Below are 15,680 nucleotides of genomic sequence, written 5' to 3' on the forward strand. Positions count from 1 at the left end.
CCCGAAGAGTTCCAACTCCTGGGAACCGATCGATACCCTACGTATTGATGTGCCCGGCTTGGTGGCTGCCTATGAAAAAAAGCACCAGCTGAGGTCTCTTCGCTAGTCTCAGATGGACTAGCAGAAGCAGCGTTGTGAGAAGAAACAGGGGGTACAGTACCACCATGATTTCTTTTACACGCAAGCGGGCAAAATTAATTCGTTGCGACCGCTGATTCATCGCATCGGAATGCGGATGAATGCGGCGCCAGAATTCCGCCTGGCGTTTCATTTGAACGCAACACGACCGGGATCGGGAAAATACGCCCAAGCGATTTTCCCTGAGCCCTCCATGACTCAAGGACGCCATAATAATTATGTGCGTCTAGAAGAGCTGTCTAGGAGCGACGCTCTTGGCCCGTTTAAACGGGCCATTTAGATGGAGGGAGAATCGGTGATATGCCACCAGTCACATAGCCACGTTCTAAACGACTGGATTGTGACACCGACTGAGCGCGTTCACGTGTCGTCGGCGGAGCTGTAGGCTCCGAATTCTCTATGTCAGAACCATTATGAATTATGGTCTGAGCATAAGGCGTTGTGGTTATACCCAACGGAGAAGCGGCTGCGCCTTTATGGGCAGCGCTCTCATTATCTGTCGCTGCGCTATCCCGCGCAGACGACGAGACAGCATTTGTAAATGCTGCTGTCTCCATGTTGTGAGCCATATGAGAAGTTTGGAGGGGCAATAATGCGTCATCATCCTTCCTCATGAGCTCGTTGTTCGCATCATTATTATGAGGTGACGGCAACGGTGTCGACTCATTGTAGTCGACAATGAGCGATGGATCAACATCCTCACTGTTAAAGTGAGATGGATCCTTTAGCCCTGTAACGCGACAGCAGCAGTAGCTTTCGGCGTTTGGACTAAGCCATTAGACGCGGCCGGCGAATTAACGCGGCGCGTGCGCATAGTTTGAGGTTGAGTGGGCGTCTTTGCAGACGACCCACCAACGTGGCCCCTTTTAGGTGGCATCTTTGGCGCCGTGTATGGAAGCACAGGTCGCTAGAGTGATTGAGTGAGCTAGCGGCGCGAAAAGCTGCTCGCAGTTCCTCTCTCCTCTTTGACGAATTTAAAAATTTGAATTTGTTCGTAAAGGGGGGGATGGTGTAACGGACTAAAGTTGCCCTAATGTTACACAGTCCCCGTTGTGTTTAAGTAGAGCGTGGCCGCATTACGACGTGCCCACCTACATACATGGTGTAACGGGGCACTGCGACTTGTACTGTTTCAGTACAAGTCCACTTCACACTGCTTCAGATGTGAGTGGTGCCTCTCGTTAAGTGACGTACACTGTACGTATAAAGGAAGACTTCTCTTAAGGCAAGTTAGCTTAAGAGTGTAAAATGAAAACTGTATTAATATAGTTAAGTGTCTTGTTAATCTATCTTTGTAAATGTTGTCTTAACTATAAACTAATACTAAACATGTAAATGAATTCTTATCTATCTTATCTCGTAACTCTCTTTGATTACTTCTACAGCTGATTAGTCTGCGGAATAAATAGACATAATGGTCTATACCTATTTATGGATAAGAATTCAGGAAATTACTATTTAAAGTAATTTCCTCCAAATATTATCTACCTTTTGGATAATATTAATTAACAATCTTTTATTGTTAATTTCATGTAACGATACACCCCGTTACATCACCCCTCCCTTAAACGACAATCACTCTGAATGTCATTAGGTGGAGTGGTCGCTAAATGACCACTTAATTTTTAAAATGATTTTGATTGGTCAGATCCATCATTTTAAATTCCATCGCATGAAGGAACAATTCATGCGGGGTGAGGATAGTGTTGAACCTTCGGCTGCGGTTCGTGCAGCCGCGGGTGACGCATTGTTATCTCTTGCGGTAGACGTTCCGTCTACCGTAGTGTCTTCCACTCGCACAACACTTGGTGTTGCGAGTGCACGTGGTGATTCACCACGTGAGTACGACCCCTCTTTAGAGGTCGACTACGAATGCGAGTCGGACGAAATGGCCGACTCGGGGAGAAAAAAAACAGTCGCCTGGTCATCGTCAGGCGGCTGACTATGAGCCTTCGAATGAGGGGGCTCATTCGAGTAGACGTGCTGGTAGTATTCGCCACTGTCCGACGATGAGGATGATTCCTCAGCGCCAGTACCGTCTCCCGTGCCGTCGTTCGCACATATTTCTATGCGTGGTGATGACGATGGCGTAAGCCATCGTAAGAAAAGTTCTTGTGGTACTCCTGCTTCAGTGGGTACTACTCAGGGGAGTGAAGACAGTAAAATGTCTCATCTTCCTGAAAAGGAGCCGTGGCTTTTGCCCGAACAGCTGATTAATAGAATGTCTAGAAAGACTACTCCTCACGATAAATGTCCCTTATTTATTGCGACAAAGCTTCATGGCCTTGATCCCAGCGCGAAGAACTTTCGCGCTAAGGAAGATTTTTATATCGATGCTTTTTTTCAAGCATCGATGGTATAGCGGCAACAATAAGCGAGGTAAAGTCTCGCTCATGCAAGCCTGGAGCGCGTTCATTCGCAATGTCAAAGACATTGGACGCGAAGTCTGGCGATTCGCCCTAAGTTTGAGAAACGAACTCCAACCGGTGCAAGGTATAAGCAAGCAATTGCCCTTTGTGGAGTTCGCTATAAATAACAGTGTCCACGCCAGTACGGGTGAGACACCGCTTTACATTAACGGACTGCACCATCCTCGGACGCCAGTCTCGTTTCTGAGCAGCCCGAGTCTTAGTGGGCGAGGTCCCCTCACTATGCTCGGTGCGAAAGAGGGACAGTGTTTCGTCAATATGACCATGACCCATGAGGGTATCATCTCAAAGACAGAAACTTGCCCTCGTGACCCTGCCAGTTTAGCAGTGGTCGATAAAACTACGCCTTATGACCGATATCTCAGCGGTGTCATAGGCGCGTTTGATGCTAAAAGCGTGAGCGAGGCTTAACGCTTTGTGGATGAGCGATTAGCCATCACACGTAAAGTCCGTGACACAATGGCAAGCGGACATGACAAGCACAACGAGAAAAAGTACTATTAAGCACTGCTACCCTACCTAAAATTGCAATTTCTTACTGCCTGGAGGTACTACGAAGTTGTTGCCGCGTTTCATTGGGCCCTTACGGTGGTCGAAGAGGTTGGAGACCTAAATTATAGGCTCACCCTACCTCCGTCTATAAAGGCGCACCCCGTATTTTACGTGGGTTGTCTGAAACGGTATGTAGACCTAAATGAGAGCATTTATCCTCATCCGTCTAAGAAGACCGATGGTGACGCTGACAGTGAGTCAAGCGTCGTTCGGGTGAGGGGGGCGGTGAAGGCGAAAAGCTATCGGACCGATTCCTCCCACCACGAACAGGATTTGGAGAGCGAGGGACATCACGCGAGTAACGCGGATCCCTCAGCATCATCCTCTCAAAGAGGTCCAAGAGTCTTCAGGCATTTATAATCCTGACGAGCCTTCGCTCGGACATTAAAAAGATCCGAGGTCAGTCGCGAGACTTGACCCTCGAGATACACAATACGTCGTTCAGCAGCGCTTAACGCCTGTGACTGAACGGACGAATGTCAGACAGCCGCGAATACGTGGGCGACGTCGCCACTCCTATCGGGCGCCGCTTGCACTGAGTGATACGGGTGAGAATCAACGCTTCCTTATTAAAAGGTTGCTTGCCCACCGCTCCGTGGGGCAAAGGTATCAGATTTTCGTCCAATGAAAAGGTTACCCGAAGAATTTTGACTCTTAGGAACCGATCGCTACCCTATGTATAGATGTGCCCGGCTTGGTGGCTGCCTATGAAAAGGAGCACCAGCTGAGGCCTCTTCGCTAGACTCAAATGGACTAGCAGAAGTAGCGTTGTGAGAAGAAACAGGGGGTACAGTACCGCCCATTATCTCGTTCACACGCAAGCGAAGGAAATTAATTCGTTGCGACCGCTGCTTCAACGCATCAGAATGCGGCGCAAGAATTCCGCCTTGTATTGGTCGGGCGTTTCATTTGAACGCAACACGACCGGGACCGGGAAAATACGCCCAAGCGTTTTATGCGCATCTAGAAGAGCGCGCTCTAGGAGCGACGCTCTTGACCCGTTTAAACGAGGCCATTTAGATGGAGGAGGCATCTTTGGTATGCCACCCGTCACATAGCCACGTTCAAAACAAATGGCTTGTGACACCGACTGAGCACGTTCACGTGTCGTCGGCGGAGCTTTAGGCTCCGAATCCTCTATGTCAGAAGCATTATGATGGTCTGAGCATAAGGCGTTGTGGTTATACCCAACGCCTTACTGCTGTCTCCATGTTGTGAGCCATGAGAGAAGTTTGGATGGGCAATAATGCGCCATCATCCTTCAGCGCCTTTATGGGCAGCGCTCTCATTATCTGTCGCTGCGCTATCCAGCGCAGACGACGAGACAGCATTCGTAAATGATGCTGTTTCCATGTTGTGAGCCATGAGAGAAGTTTGGATGGGCAATAATGCGCCATTACCTTCCTCATGAGCTCGTTGCCCGCATCAGTATTATGAGGTGACGGCAACGGTGTCGACTCATTATAGTTGACAATGAGCGATGGATCAACATCCTCACTGTTAAAGTGGGATGGATCCTTTAGCCCTGTTAACGCGACAGCAGCAGTAGCTTTCGGCGTTTGGACTAAGGCATTAGACGCGGCCGGCGAATTAACGCGGCGCGTGCGCATAGTTTGAGGTTGAGTGGGCGTCTTCGCAGACGACCCACCAACGTGGCCTCTTTTAGGTGGCATCTTTGGCGCCGTGTATGGAAACACAGGTCGCTAGAGTGATTGAGAGAAGCATCGGCGCCTTAAGCAGCTCGCAGTTCCTCCTTCCTCCTTCCTCTTTGACGAATTTAAAAATGTAAATTTTTCTTTAAGGGGGGATGGTGTAACGGACTAAAGTTGCCCAAATGTTACACAGACCTCGTTAAGTACACTTGGTGTACTTAAGGGGATGGTCAATTACTTAAATAATGTAAGTAAATCATAACTCGGATGTAGTTCACATTGTGACCAACCCTTGGGTATGTGATGCACATAGGTGCATTCACACTAGGAAGGATGACGCCTAGCGTCATTCGTCACGCGAGATATCTAGAAAGATACGCTCGCAATACATATTAGTGTTTTCTACAGAGGTGACATATTTGATTGGTAAAAATAGGTATTTATATTTAATGTGATTAAATATAAATCAGTCTAAAAACTACTTTCTACTTAGTAAGTGCGCACGAGGAGCCGGATTACCGTTCCCGTGACGACACTTTACTAGAGTACTTAGTGCGTTGGGTGAGGTCGCTAAGGCGCCCACCACAACTATCTCACGACACGCAAGAGAAGCTGGTTTAACTGCTTCCTCGCTGGGCTAGGGTGTGTGTCTAAGTAGAGCGTGGCCGCATTACGACGTGCCCGCAGATACTAAGAAGGCTTAGGACAGGAAAAAGTAAAACTGTATTAACATATTTAGGTTCATACGTCACGATATTCTTATCTACTGACTTTAACATATATATATATATAGCGACTCCTTGCGCACCTCGCATTCGTGCGTCTAGCAGCGATTGGCGGGGTTTGTTTAAATTTAAATCAATCAATCAGCCTTCATTAACCACATCAACAACAAGTGACGATATTACCGAAACGGTAATATTGGAAATGCAAATTAAATTATCAAATAGTTATAATTCTATAATTCGATATTATTTCTCGTTTAGGGAAAAATTTACATGTTTCGTCTCTTAAAAAATAATTTTAATGCAACGTGAAACTACATCGGCCTTCCTTCTTTCAATCGTTGCAACATCACAATATAATTAAAGAAGGTTGCGCTTTAGGTATTGCAAAGCATTCAATGGCAGAGATGTTAATTATGACGTATAATAATGATAATAATTATCTCAATTGATATATGGAAAGTTGCGAAAGAAATAGACGGTTACAAAATAACTTTACGTATTGTAGCATAGCCAGATTAAAATCTGACATTTATTTTAATACTCTACAAATTATCCCAGATAAAATGCAGAGTGTAGAAACGTCGTTTCCCCAGCTTCAGCCGCTGCAGCGTTTAAGCAGCGGTGAGAGCCTCCAAGGTGATTTTAGTGTGGAAGTTATCGGGAGCCAGGAGTCGCTTGACCTTGACAGCGGCAAATTTTATACGGTAGGGATATGCATTGTATGTGTGGATAAAAATTCACTTTTCGCGTGTTCTTTAGGAATATATTCTGCGCTGTTCGTGGTTCGAGCATAATTCATCCCCTGAGGTACGCTCGCTGTTTCTTGTTCTTTGTGTAGTGCAGACTATTTTTTGTTAAGGATCTATTTCGCAGATCTGGGACATCGTCCGCCGCTATCGCGAATTCTGCGCTATCGACATTTTGGTATTCAAATAAGCTTTCTGCTTTACCTTAAAAATAACATGTCAAAAAAAGAAACACTGACGATGCGTGTATGGGAAAGCTGCGTGAAAAGTATCCAACGTGGGCACCAATGTTCCGATTTCTGCCAAGCAAAAAGTATATCGGCTCATCCCTGGCAGCGGATTTTGTAGACAAGCGGCAGCGAGATCTCGGAAATTACATTATGTCTATTCTGCACAGTTGCCCGCTGGTTCGAACAGTTAAAAAGCATTTGACGTCTGGTATAATTTGCGTCCTGACCTGAATGTCTTGCCTATTATAGCTCGTTCTAGACGAGATAATTGATTCATTTCTCGACATAAAGCGCCACATTCTCGAGCGTGCGCGCGAGAATTGTAGCGAGACAGGATCAGTATGTTCCCCAACGCGTTTGACATCTGGCAGCATCTGTGGCGTCAGCCCCATGCGTACTGAGCTTTAATTTGTCGAAAGTAATTTTAAGTTAATCAATTAATCAATTATAAAAGGAACTCGAGATTATTCTCAGTTTTGCCGAGAGAAGGAAACTGATCTACAAAACGTCGTATTACCTGTCTAACCCTGTCTGATCCGATTATGACCATCATTCTGCTTGAAGATTTCGTGGCTGCACGCGCACTTAGCGAGCTCTGAACCGGACTACGCGTTGCGCGACGCGTGTATTCTTACCAAAGTTAGTCGAGCGATCAAGTTGCGACTCGAGACAAAAGAATATCGAAGAATCTTAAGATGGCGATAGCAGACATCATGTCGGCAGGGATGAGTGCTAAATACATGGATTCTAGCAGCTCGTCAAGTCTGTCGTCGGACTCGGAAAATTTGTCCTCATCTTCAAGCTCCTTGGCAATCTCCTCCTCATCCTCTAACTCGGAGGCAGACTCAGACCCACCACGAGCCTCTGTGAAAAAGATAAAGCGCTCTCAAGGGCAGATGCGTTTGGACGACAAGGGTGCCACAGACATGAACGAACGACGGAAGAAAATGAGCAAGAAAAAGGCAAGGCTTGCGGTATCTCATCGACCTTCAAATAACGCGAAGGTAGTTGAAAAGAAAACGCTAGTAGCTGTGCCGCCGAGTCTTCTACCGCTTCGTTTACCCCCACCGCCGCCTCCAGCGCTATCTACTTTCTCGTCTAGTTGTAATTCCTTCAGTGACAGCTCTAGCTCAAGCTCGTCACTCATGTCAGATACAGAGAAGTCTTTTACGCCTCCACCACCTCCACCACCTCCAGCCGATAAAATTGACTATAAAGCTGCTGGAGTGGGAGCAACAGAAGCGAAGCCACCTAAGCAAAAAGTTACATCGGCAGATGGTGCTTCCTCCTCGCTGAAAGTGACTTTAAAGCTTCCTCCAGGGTTTGTTGCGAATAATGATTGCGCAGTGGGGTCAAGGCCAACCGCTGACATTAGCCAAAGTCTTCACTTGCAAGCAGAAGATTCAAATGCTACGACAGAAAATGGGCCGCGAATAGCAATAAACCTGTCGAGATTATCAAAACCCGTCACAAATTCAAGATCCGCAAAGAAAAGCATGTTTGAAACTCGTGGTCCATGCGCACATGCGAGTGGAAGTGCAGCTTCGGCACCTCAAATGAATGGTTCGCGTTTCCCTGGACTTTCCAAGCCAATTTCTGCGGATTTTACTTTGCTTGCTGGCGAAATTCGTGGTGCAAAAGAGTTGTCATTTGTAGATCCTGCTATTGCTGGCAATCACCCCGATGAAACGATCGAGGCTAATATTTCACAGCATTTTAATGATTCATTCGCTCACGACGGTGAGATTCTTCGTCTTTTGGACATGTTCTACTTTTGCGATGAGAACGGGTAAGTCATCATACGGCAGCTAAAGTAAAGTAGTATGTAACTAATATTGTGTAATGTGCATTACTGTAGAAAAGCCATAAGTCTAGAGATTTTAGACTGTCCAAAAGAGCAGCGCTTGAAAATAATGGGGTTTGGAACAGTCGTTGAACATTTGCCACTAGCGGAGCGTCCTCTCCCGATAAAGCCGATACTTGCGTCCCCGGCATTTCCATCACGGTCGAAAAAGCGGCCGCGTGCAGACTCTTCTTCTTTCACTCCTGCAAAATCTTCTTCAAAGGCGCGAGCGCGACCGAAAGGTGGTTTACATTTGTTCATTGTAATCTGATGCATTTTGACACTATTGATTGTGCTATGCTGTAGTGGCTGGAAGCGGTAAAAAATGTAATAAGCGTTCAAAAGCTGTAGACGAGGACATTTATCAAGGCGATGGCGAACTTGAAGACGAGGAAGACGCGACCTTGCACTTAGCTGGCCCTGACATTTTTGAGCGATCCTGTGTTTATCAGACTCTTCTCTCGCCTTTTCAACGTCACATGTCTCAAGTTGATGGACAGTTGAACTCTGACGGTGAAGGCAGTGATTTCATCTCGGATGATAAAGCTGTTAATTCTGGCAAAAAAGGTTCAGGAGTTGATTCAGGCAATAGTGAAATTCTCTCGTCCGCCTCTAGTAGCTCAACCGAAAATGATAGCGCTAATGATATAGACTCATGCAGATCTTTCTCTTCCCGAGGTAGTGATGCAGAAAGTGGAGGGACTGTTGCGCCAACAAGTCCCGCAGCTATTAGAAATGACTATTTATCTCAACAATCTACAGATTTTCCACGAATTGTTACGGGTAAAGAACGAAGAAGACCGAGTATCCGCGTTGATTCGCGAAACGTTGGATTGCCTTCAGCTGTGGTTGAGTTGATGCGGACTGACCAAGCTGTTGAAGTCAATGAGGAGGGCAGTCTTGACGAGCTCAACTTGCTGGAATGCGGATTCCGCCATCCTTCACACTACGCTCGGGCACGAGTTTGGCTACCTGAAATCACGGATTGGTGCCTTGATTACGCGGACGGAGATCCTACGTTGTGGGTCATCACACCGCATGCTTGGTACAAAATTGCAGGACCATTATCAGGACTTTTGCCACACCCATCTTATCGCCAAACTTTTAAGCACGTCCGGTATTTATTTGAGGCCAGCTACCTTGTGGCTTATGTCCTAAAAGCTTGGTTGCCCATCAATAAGAAAGTTTCCTATCGGGCTACGCTTCAGCAAATTATTGAGCTTTCCCTTTTAGGAAGGTATCGGGTGGTACGATTGTTGTGTCGTAATTATTAAATGTGATAGTAGTAGCACCTAACATCGATGCTGCTTGATGTTGCAGTCTGCGTGGTTTCTTGTGAAAAATTACCCTTTTATAAAATCACAGATAATTAATCTGTTCCCTGATAAGGAATATTATCTCGAGTCGATGTTTTTTAAACAGCTGCATCGTTTGCACGAAAATTATACACTACGCGAGAAAAGGCATCAGAAGGAGATGGCTCAGCGGGAAGCGCGCCGCGCAAAACGAGAAAATGAGCGCCTTGAGAAAAAACAACGTGTCGAAAATGAGAGGCAGAGACTTAAAGACGAGCGCGAAGAAGAGCGGAAGCAAAAAGAGGAGGAGCAGAAGTATCCCGTTGATGACTTACAACTTTTGGAGAGAGATGCAATTAATAGTAATATCTTTCCGTTGGATTGTTCAACTTTGAAAGGTGTCCAAGGCCCTTTGCTAGGCGAGCTCGTTATGGCTTGGCAAACTATCTGCACTTTCAAGGACTTTGTTGGGCTTGAATCAATATCGCTGGAAGCCCTCGCGGAGTGTATTACAGCACGTTGTGACAAAGGAACTCACATTGGATTAACTCGGATATTTCTAGCATTTTTACGAGTCATTCTTTCGGAAAAGTCATTTATGTCTCAGCTAGATGACCTCGTTGTAGAAGGTAACATCAAGGTATCTGATTTGTTTCTGAACAGCGAAAGAACATATGGGATTTGCGAGCGTGCCCATTCAGATATGCTTAATGCAGTCACGTGGCAAGAAATTCTGCGTCAGTTGATGTCGAAGGATCTAGGAATCGACACTTCAATCGGTCAAGTGGATTCATTAGTAGGTTGCGAGATTGTCCGGCAAACTTTGTATATGCAAAATAATTCAGCCCCCTTTAATTTCCCTGTTGACACGTCGTCAAAAGGCTTGGAAGATTACACACAACTAGTAAAGAATCCAATGGACCTGGGCACAATCAAACAAAAAATTGTTTTAGGAGATTATGAGGTACCTGGTGGATGGGAATTGTTTGCTAAGGATGTTCGTTTGGTATGGGATAATGCTTTACTGTACAATGGCGAGGATTCAGAGGTAGGCCGAGCTGCTTTAGCGTTATCTGATGTATTTGAGCAAGACTACGACCGATTTGTTGTGGGTAGGATTCGAGCTAACGAGAGTCGGATTGAAGCTTGTAGAAAAGTTAAAGAAACTCTTCAAAATCTTTCCGTTTATGATGTTCAATCATTTCAATATTCCGATGTCGTTTATGGATTATACTGCTCGGAATTTTTCGAGCTTCCAACTGCGTACAAAATTGGCGCTCTCTCGTGGATATGCTCGGAATTCTTAACTTTGTCAAGCATCAGGACGTACATGGCATCTCAAGTTGACCAAGAGATGCTTATTTTAAAAAATTACAGAATGCTTGCTGCTGATTTAGATTCGCGGAGAAAGCACTCTGATCGAATGCGTCGCGAAAGAGACAATGCATTTAGAATGGATTGTGCAAATCAGGGTATTCATCCCAATTCACACAACGTTTTCTCTGAAGGAATAAAGAGGCGTCACGAATTTATTGCCAAGTTTTTTGAAGACCTACAGGCAGAAAAAATGGAAGATGAGAAAAGATTGGAGCAAGAAAAAAAAAAACAGGCACAGGAAATGGCGAGCAAGTTAAAGTCGCTTGTAATTCGAGTGTCTCCCTTAGGTAAAGACCGATTCCATAACTCCTATTACATGTTTAAGCATGATGCGAAGCCTCGATTGTTCATCGAGCGTCGAGACTGTGGAAACGTCATTATTTGCAGCACAAAAGCCCATATCGTAGCAATTCTGGAATGGCTGAATCCAAAAGGAATTCGGGAGTTGGACTTGCTTACAAAATTAAATGCAGTTAAAGATGTACTGCTTAGTGGCTCAGAGGATGAAGAAAGCCAAGCCAGTGATACTCTGGCGGGCATTGCTTGGACCAATAAGGCAAATATCGAGCTACAAACTTTTCCTCTTCCAGGAGGTGCTATTGCGAGTGAGATCATGACGATTACGGATGCAGATAGGGTCATTGAGTCACACAGTATCGCTCGCGATATGCTGCTCTGCCTGAAGAAACATTTAGAGAACACAAATACTCTATCAGCATCCTGGGAAGGTGCCCAGACTTGGAATACTCGTGTTCAAGAGGCCACATTGTTCAAAGAGCAGCTTGACTTGTTTGCTGAATTGGAAAATGCCGCAGTATCGACGTCAAAGTTAGGGATGGAGACAATACGACCTTCGTGGCGACGGAAACGACACGAATGGCGCCTTGCGCTAAAAGGTTCTTGCACATACGCTCAGCTTGTTTTCCTGCTACACTTGCTGCTCGAAGAACTTATCAATGTGGAAGCTTTCATGGATTTGCACATTTGCCTTGATCGACAAGAATGGCTCAAATTGCGACCCAAGGAAACCCATAATTTCATACCTGAGGTTGGAAAGACAGTTCTTTACTTTGGAAATGGTCATGCTGCAGCATTAAAAGAAGACGAGAAGTCGAAGAGAAGGCGCTTTACGCAAAAAAGCGACTTGCCTGCTCGTAATGCAACACTTATTTGCACGGTGAAGAAGATTTCGTATCATCATGGTGGAGGCGACCCTTACGCACTGGCTGTCTTAAAACCGATTTCAAACATGGCACAACATGAGTGTATTCGTGAATCAGGAACTCTATTTTGCCCACTGCCATCTCGGGAACAAAGACTTGCGAGAGTGTTTTTGCGAATTCTGGCTAAGCTCAAAATGCTTACCGATGCTGGTCCATTTCTGGAGCCTGTATCAGATCGTGAGTTTCCGCAGTACAAAGAAATTGTCTTGCATCCGATGGACCTTGGAACGATCACTGCAAAAGCAAGCAATTTGGTATACAAAAATTCAGTAGAATTTATGGCTGACTTACGACTCATGCGAGACAATTGTCAGCTTTTTTGCGAAGGCCGCTTTCCAACGTTACCTCCATTGGCTCATAATCTTTTATACGTCGCGGATGGACACATGAAAAAGTGGAGCAGAGAGATTCATGCATGCGAAGATGCTTCAAGCGAGTCGTCATCAATTGATACGGACAAATTTTCCTTGGATACCGAGAGTGGTTTTAAGCTCGACGAGTCTGATCACGAAGCCTCGATATCTTCGGAGCTACCAACCCGAATAATTGAAACAGTTTTGCGTCTCGAAAATCGATTGCCAGAGTATGTTGTTGATATCAGTCGATATTCGTGGGCAGTGAATAGGCGTTGGCGTTGCGGAGAAAATTTTCGAATGCTATTTCGCAATGCTCAGGGACAACCAGGGGATTACTACAATGGCGTGACGGCTGGGTCGTTACCATTTAATTGTCATGGTCTGTTGCCATGGGAGTCTCTTCGAATCACGTGGGACGAAGATGATGGATCAGATGACAATTGCATTAATCCGTGGTACGTATACAGCGATTTACAGACTTTTTTCTGTACGACTTTTGGCTTAATTATTATAAATGCTCAAACAGGGAGGCAGAATTTTCTCCGAAAATTTAATCGAAGAGAGATAAAAAACAGCTATTTCATGACTCCTATTGCATTTTACAACTTTTCATTCATGGACTAGTCGCACGTTAGCGATGCGGTTGTCGCGAAAAAGTCATCAATGACTATATTTGCATCCAAGGCAAATCTGTTGCGTTTTGAAGTGTAGATAGAAGCCGTGATGAAATAAGACTGAAATAAGTGGGTTACATCACACGTAAAGTATTGCGAACACGTATATTTCAAATATTTACGTGCAGAGGTGAGGTATCCAAGTTTCCTAATAATGCGCGAAGCTTGCGTAACTGATCATTCATCTAACGAGGGCATTAATAATTAAAAACAGCGGCGTGAGAGTGAAGAATAGTGAGGTCAAAATTGAAATGCCTTCTGGAAAAGCTATACAACTAACAAAAAGAAAGCTAAGGTTGGCATGCCAGCACAGTTGAAGCAAAGCCTTCTCATTTCTTGATCTGTTTTTTTCTGTTTTTCTTCTTCTTAAGTTTACTCGGCGAACAAGGCTTCTTTGCTAATAATACGTTTGTAGAAAGCTGGGTTTTCTCAGCTGCAATCAAAGCTAACTCGGCAGAGTTGTCCGGCTGAGAGGTGAATATGTTGTCGATGCTATCCTCCTCATCCAATACGCGATTTTTTATGCCATTACTGTAGTGAACGTTCCGCTTACTTTTTTTTTTTTTCTTAAGCTTTTTAATGCCATCAGCTGCGTCATCTTCTGGCCATGCGACGTCGTCGACGAAACCAAGAGAACGTGCAAACTCTGATCCATGATCGATACCTACGCGCTCTTCGTTCAGCATTTGCCATGTGTCTTTTCGATTACCAGGCCGAACGGCCCGGGGAACCGTAAAGCCTAGACCAGCAACACATAGCCGACTAGTTTGCTCTCGCAATTCCTGCTCAAATTTTCGCCATGACGTGTGCGATTGCAAGAAATTGCGCAAAAATGCATCAGGTGATTGTGATGCAGCCTGCAGACGAATTGCATTGCAAATTTGTAAGATATAGCCCTTGTTACTAGTACAAATTCCATCGGCATGGTAATGTTCTACCAATAGCGTAACCACTTTCAGCTTTTTTACAAGCACCTTCAGCGCCTGCTGATTGTCCGTGCGCAGTGCAATGAACACAAGCTGAAAGAAAGCTGCATGATACAAATTGTTGTGTGAATACTCAAAGAACCATGTAACTAGCACACGCCATACATTAACATCAAAGTGTTCACTCATCAGACCCGGATTGTGCGCCATTATTTCCACAAGAGCCTCAACCAGCGTCAGTCGCAATTCCGTAAAAGGAACCTTCACTACATAGGCGGTGTGACGAATCGCGGTGTCTGGCAGCGGCTTTCCAGAATCTTTGTTGGGCATCTTAATGTTTTGCTGGCTTACGTATCTCTGAATTAGGTACTCTAAAATTTCCCCGAGATGCCGCTCGACTATTTCGTAGATTTTTTTACGCAGCGGGCTTAATTGATTAGGTACCAAATTCACAATCGTCGCACCAAACGATTGGTACGGACTTGTGGGCGGGCCCTGCACTTTCTCAAGTGTGCTTTTCTGCAACAATTGGAAGACACATTTCATCGCAGCAGTCCGCTGTCCAACAGTCCTAACGCTTGTATGGACTTCGGGTTCTACCGCAGCTTGAATGAGCCCCTCAAGCAACTCGGGACAGTAGCTAGTGGGCAGCAGTAGCAGCTGACCATTTTCGTCTGCTGCAAGGCGGTCTAGTAATTCGACAAAGACATCAGCAGCACCAATGCTGTGAGTCTCTCCATACTCATTATTGCAAACGTGCTTTGCTAGCACAAGCAGCACCTTCCACTCTGCTAAAGCTCGGAAGAAAGCCCACTTCTTAGGCGGCGTTGAAATATAAAGCTGCCTGAGTGCAGCACTATGCGGCTTGCACACAAGTGTTAGAAATAACTCAGCCACGGGCGCGTGACCTAAGTAAGGTAGTAAAGCGCCCATGTACCTCTGCACGGTTCTAGCATCCTTACCCAGTACATCGTACACGTCATCCAAGTAAGATCGAAGGAGGCGATCGATAACTCGGCAGGCATGACGAAGACTTCCTTTAGAGTCCCTGTGAAATACTTGAAATAGACAGCGTGTCAGCAGTTTGCTCTTGTCCCCAAGGAATGTTAGCAGCGCATCCGCCGTATCGTCGTTCGTAAGCATCATGGTCGCGCGATACGACGTCAAAAGCTCCGGAGTCACAGGATCTTGTGTCTCGTATTCCTGGCGAGCCGAAAAATCTGCTGAAGTTGCAAGTTTATTAGCGTCTGGTCCGTCTGGCGCTTCCGCAGTCGATGACGGCGCGCGCGTAACGAATCCAATGAAGCGGATGAGAACTAAGTCGTGGCTTAGCGCCGAAACAAGGGCTGCTGAAACTGTCGGATTTTCTTCATTTAAGATGCCGAGCATCAACTCGTCGGAGGACGACGACAACGATTCGGTCATTGTTACTGATGCGCGAATGTTGGAAGGATTACCAGTGGTTCGACATTTTATATTTGGTGTTTTGAAGATGTGTACAATATAATTCA

At 45.5% G+C, this 15,680-nt stretch overlaps 3 protein-coding genes across 3 annotated transcripts; 2 read left to right on the forward strand and 1 right to left on the reverse strand.

The window, feature by feature from the left end:
- Window positions 1–6,062: 6,062 nt before the first annotated feature.
- CCR75_001864 (uncharacterized protein) lies at window positions 6,063–6,969 on the forward strand (the record flags this gene model as incomplete). Its single annotated transcript, XM_067959965.1, has 4 exons — window positions 6,063–6,203; window positions 6,259–6,306; window positions 6,373–6,652; window positions 6,725–6,969. The coding sequence occupies 3 exons, from the start codon at window positions 6,063–6,065 to the stop codon at window positions 6,433–6,435; spliced, it is 252 nt and encodes an 83-aa protein (XP_067820084.1). The 3' UTR covers window positions 6,436–6,652; window positions 6,725–6,969.
- An 89-nt stretch (window positions 6,970–7,058) lies between these two features.
- CCR75_001862 (uncharacterized protein) lies at window positions 7,059–15,604 on the forward strand. The gene is made up of 5 exons (XM_067959963.1): window positions 7,059–8,264; window positions 8,334–8,560; window positions 8,625–9,565; window positions 9,639–13,024; window positions 13,096–15,604. The coding sequence occupies exons 1-5, from the start codon at window positions 7,171–7,173 to the stop codon at window positions 13,121–13,123; spliced, it is 5,676 nt and encodes a 1,891-aa protein (XP_067820086.1). The 5' UTR covers window positions 7,059–7,170; the 3' UTR covers window positions 13,124–15,604.
- CCR75_001863 (uncharacterized protein) lies at window positions 13,573–15,594 on the reverse strand (the record flags this gene model as incomplete). The annotated part of the gene is made up of 1 exon (XM_067959964.1): window positions 13,573–15,594. One exon carries the CDS (start codon window positions 15,592–15,594, stop codon window positions 13,573–13,575), a length of 2,022 nt encoding a protein of 673 aa, XP_067820087.1.
- Window positions 15,605–15,680: the final 76 nt, after the last annotated feature.

The sequence above is a fragment of the Bremia lactucae genome (assembly GCF_004359215.1).
Source record: "Bremia lactucae strain SF5 chromosome Unknown BlacSF5_NotPlaced_49_SHOA01000009.1_1371882bp, whole genome shotgun sequence".
NCBI lineage: Eukaryota > Oomycota > Peronosporomycetes > Peronosporales > Peronosporaceae > Bremia > Bremia lactucae.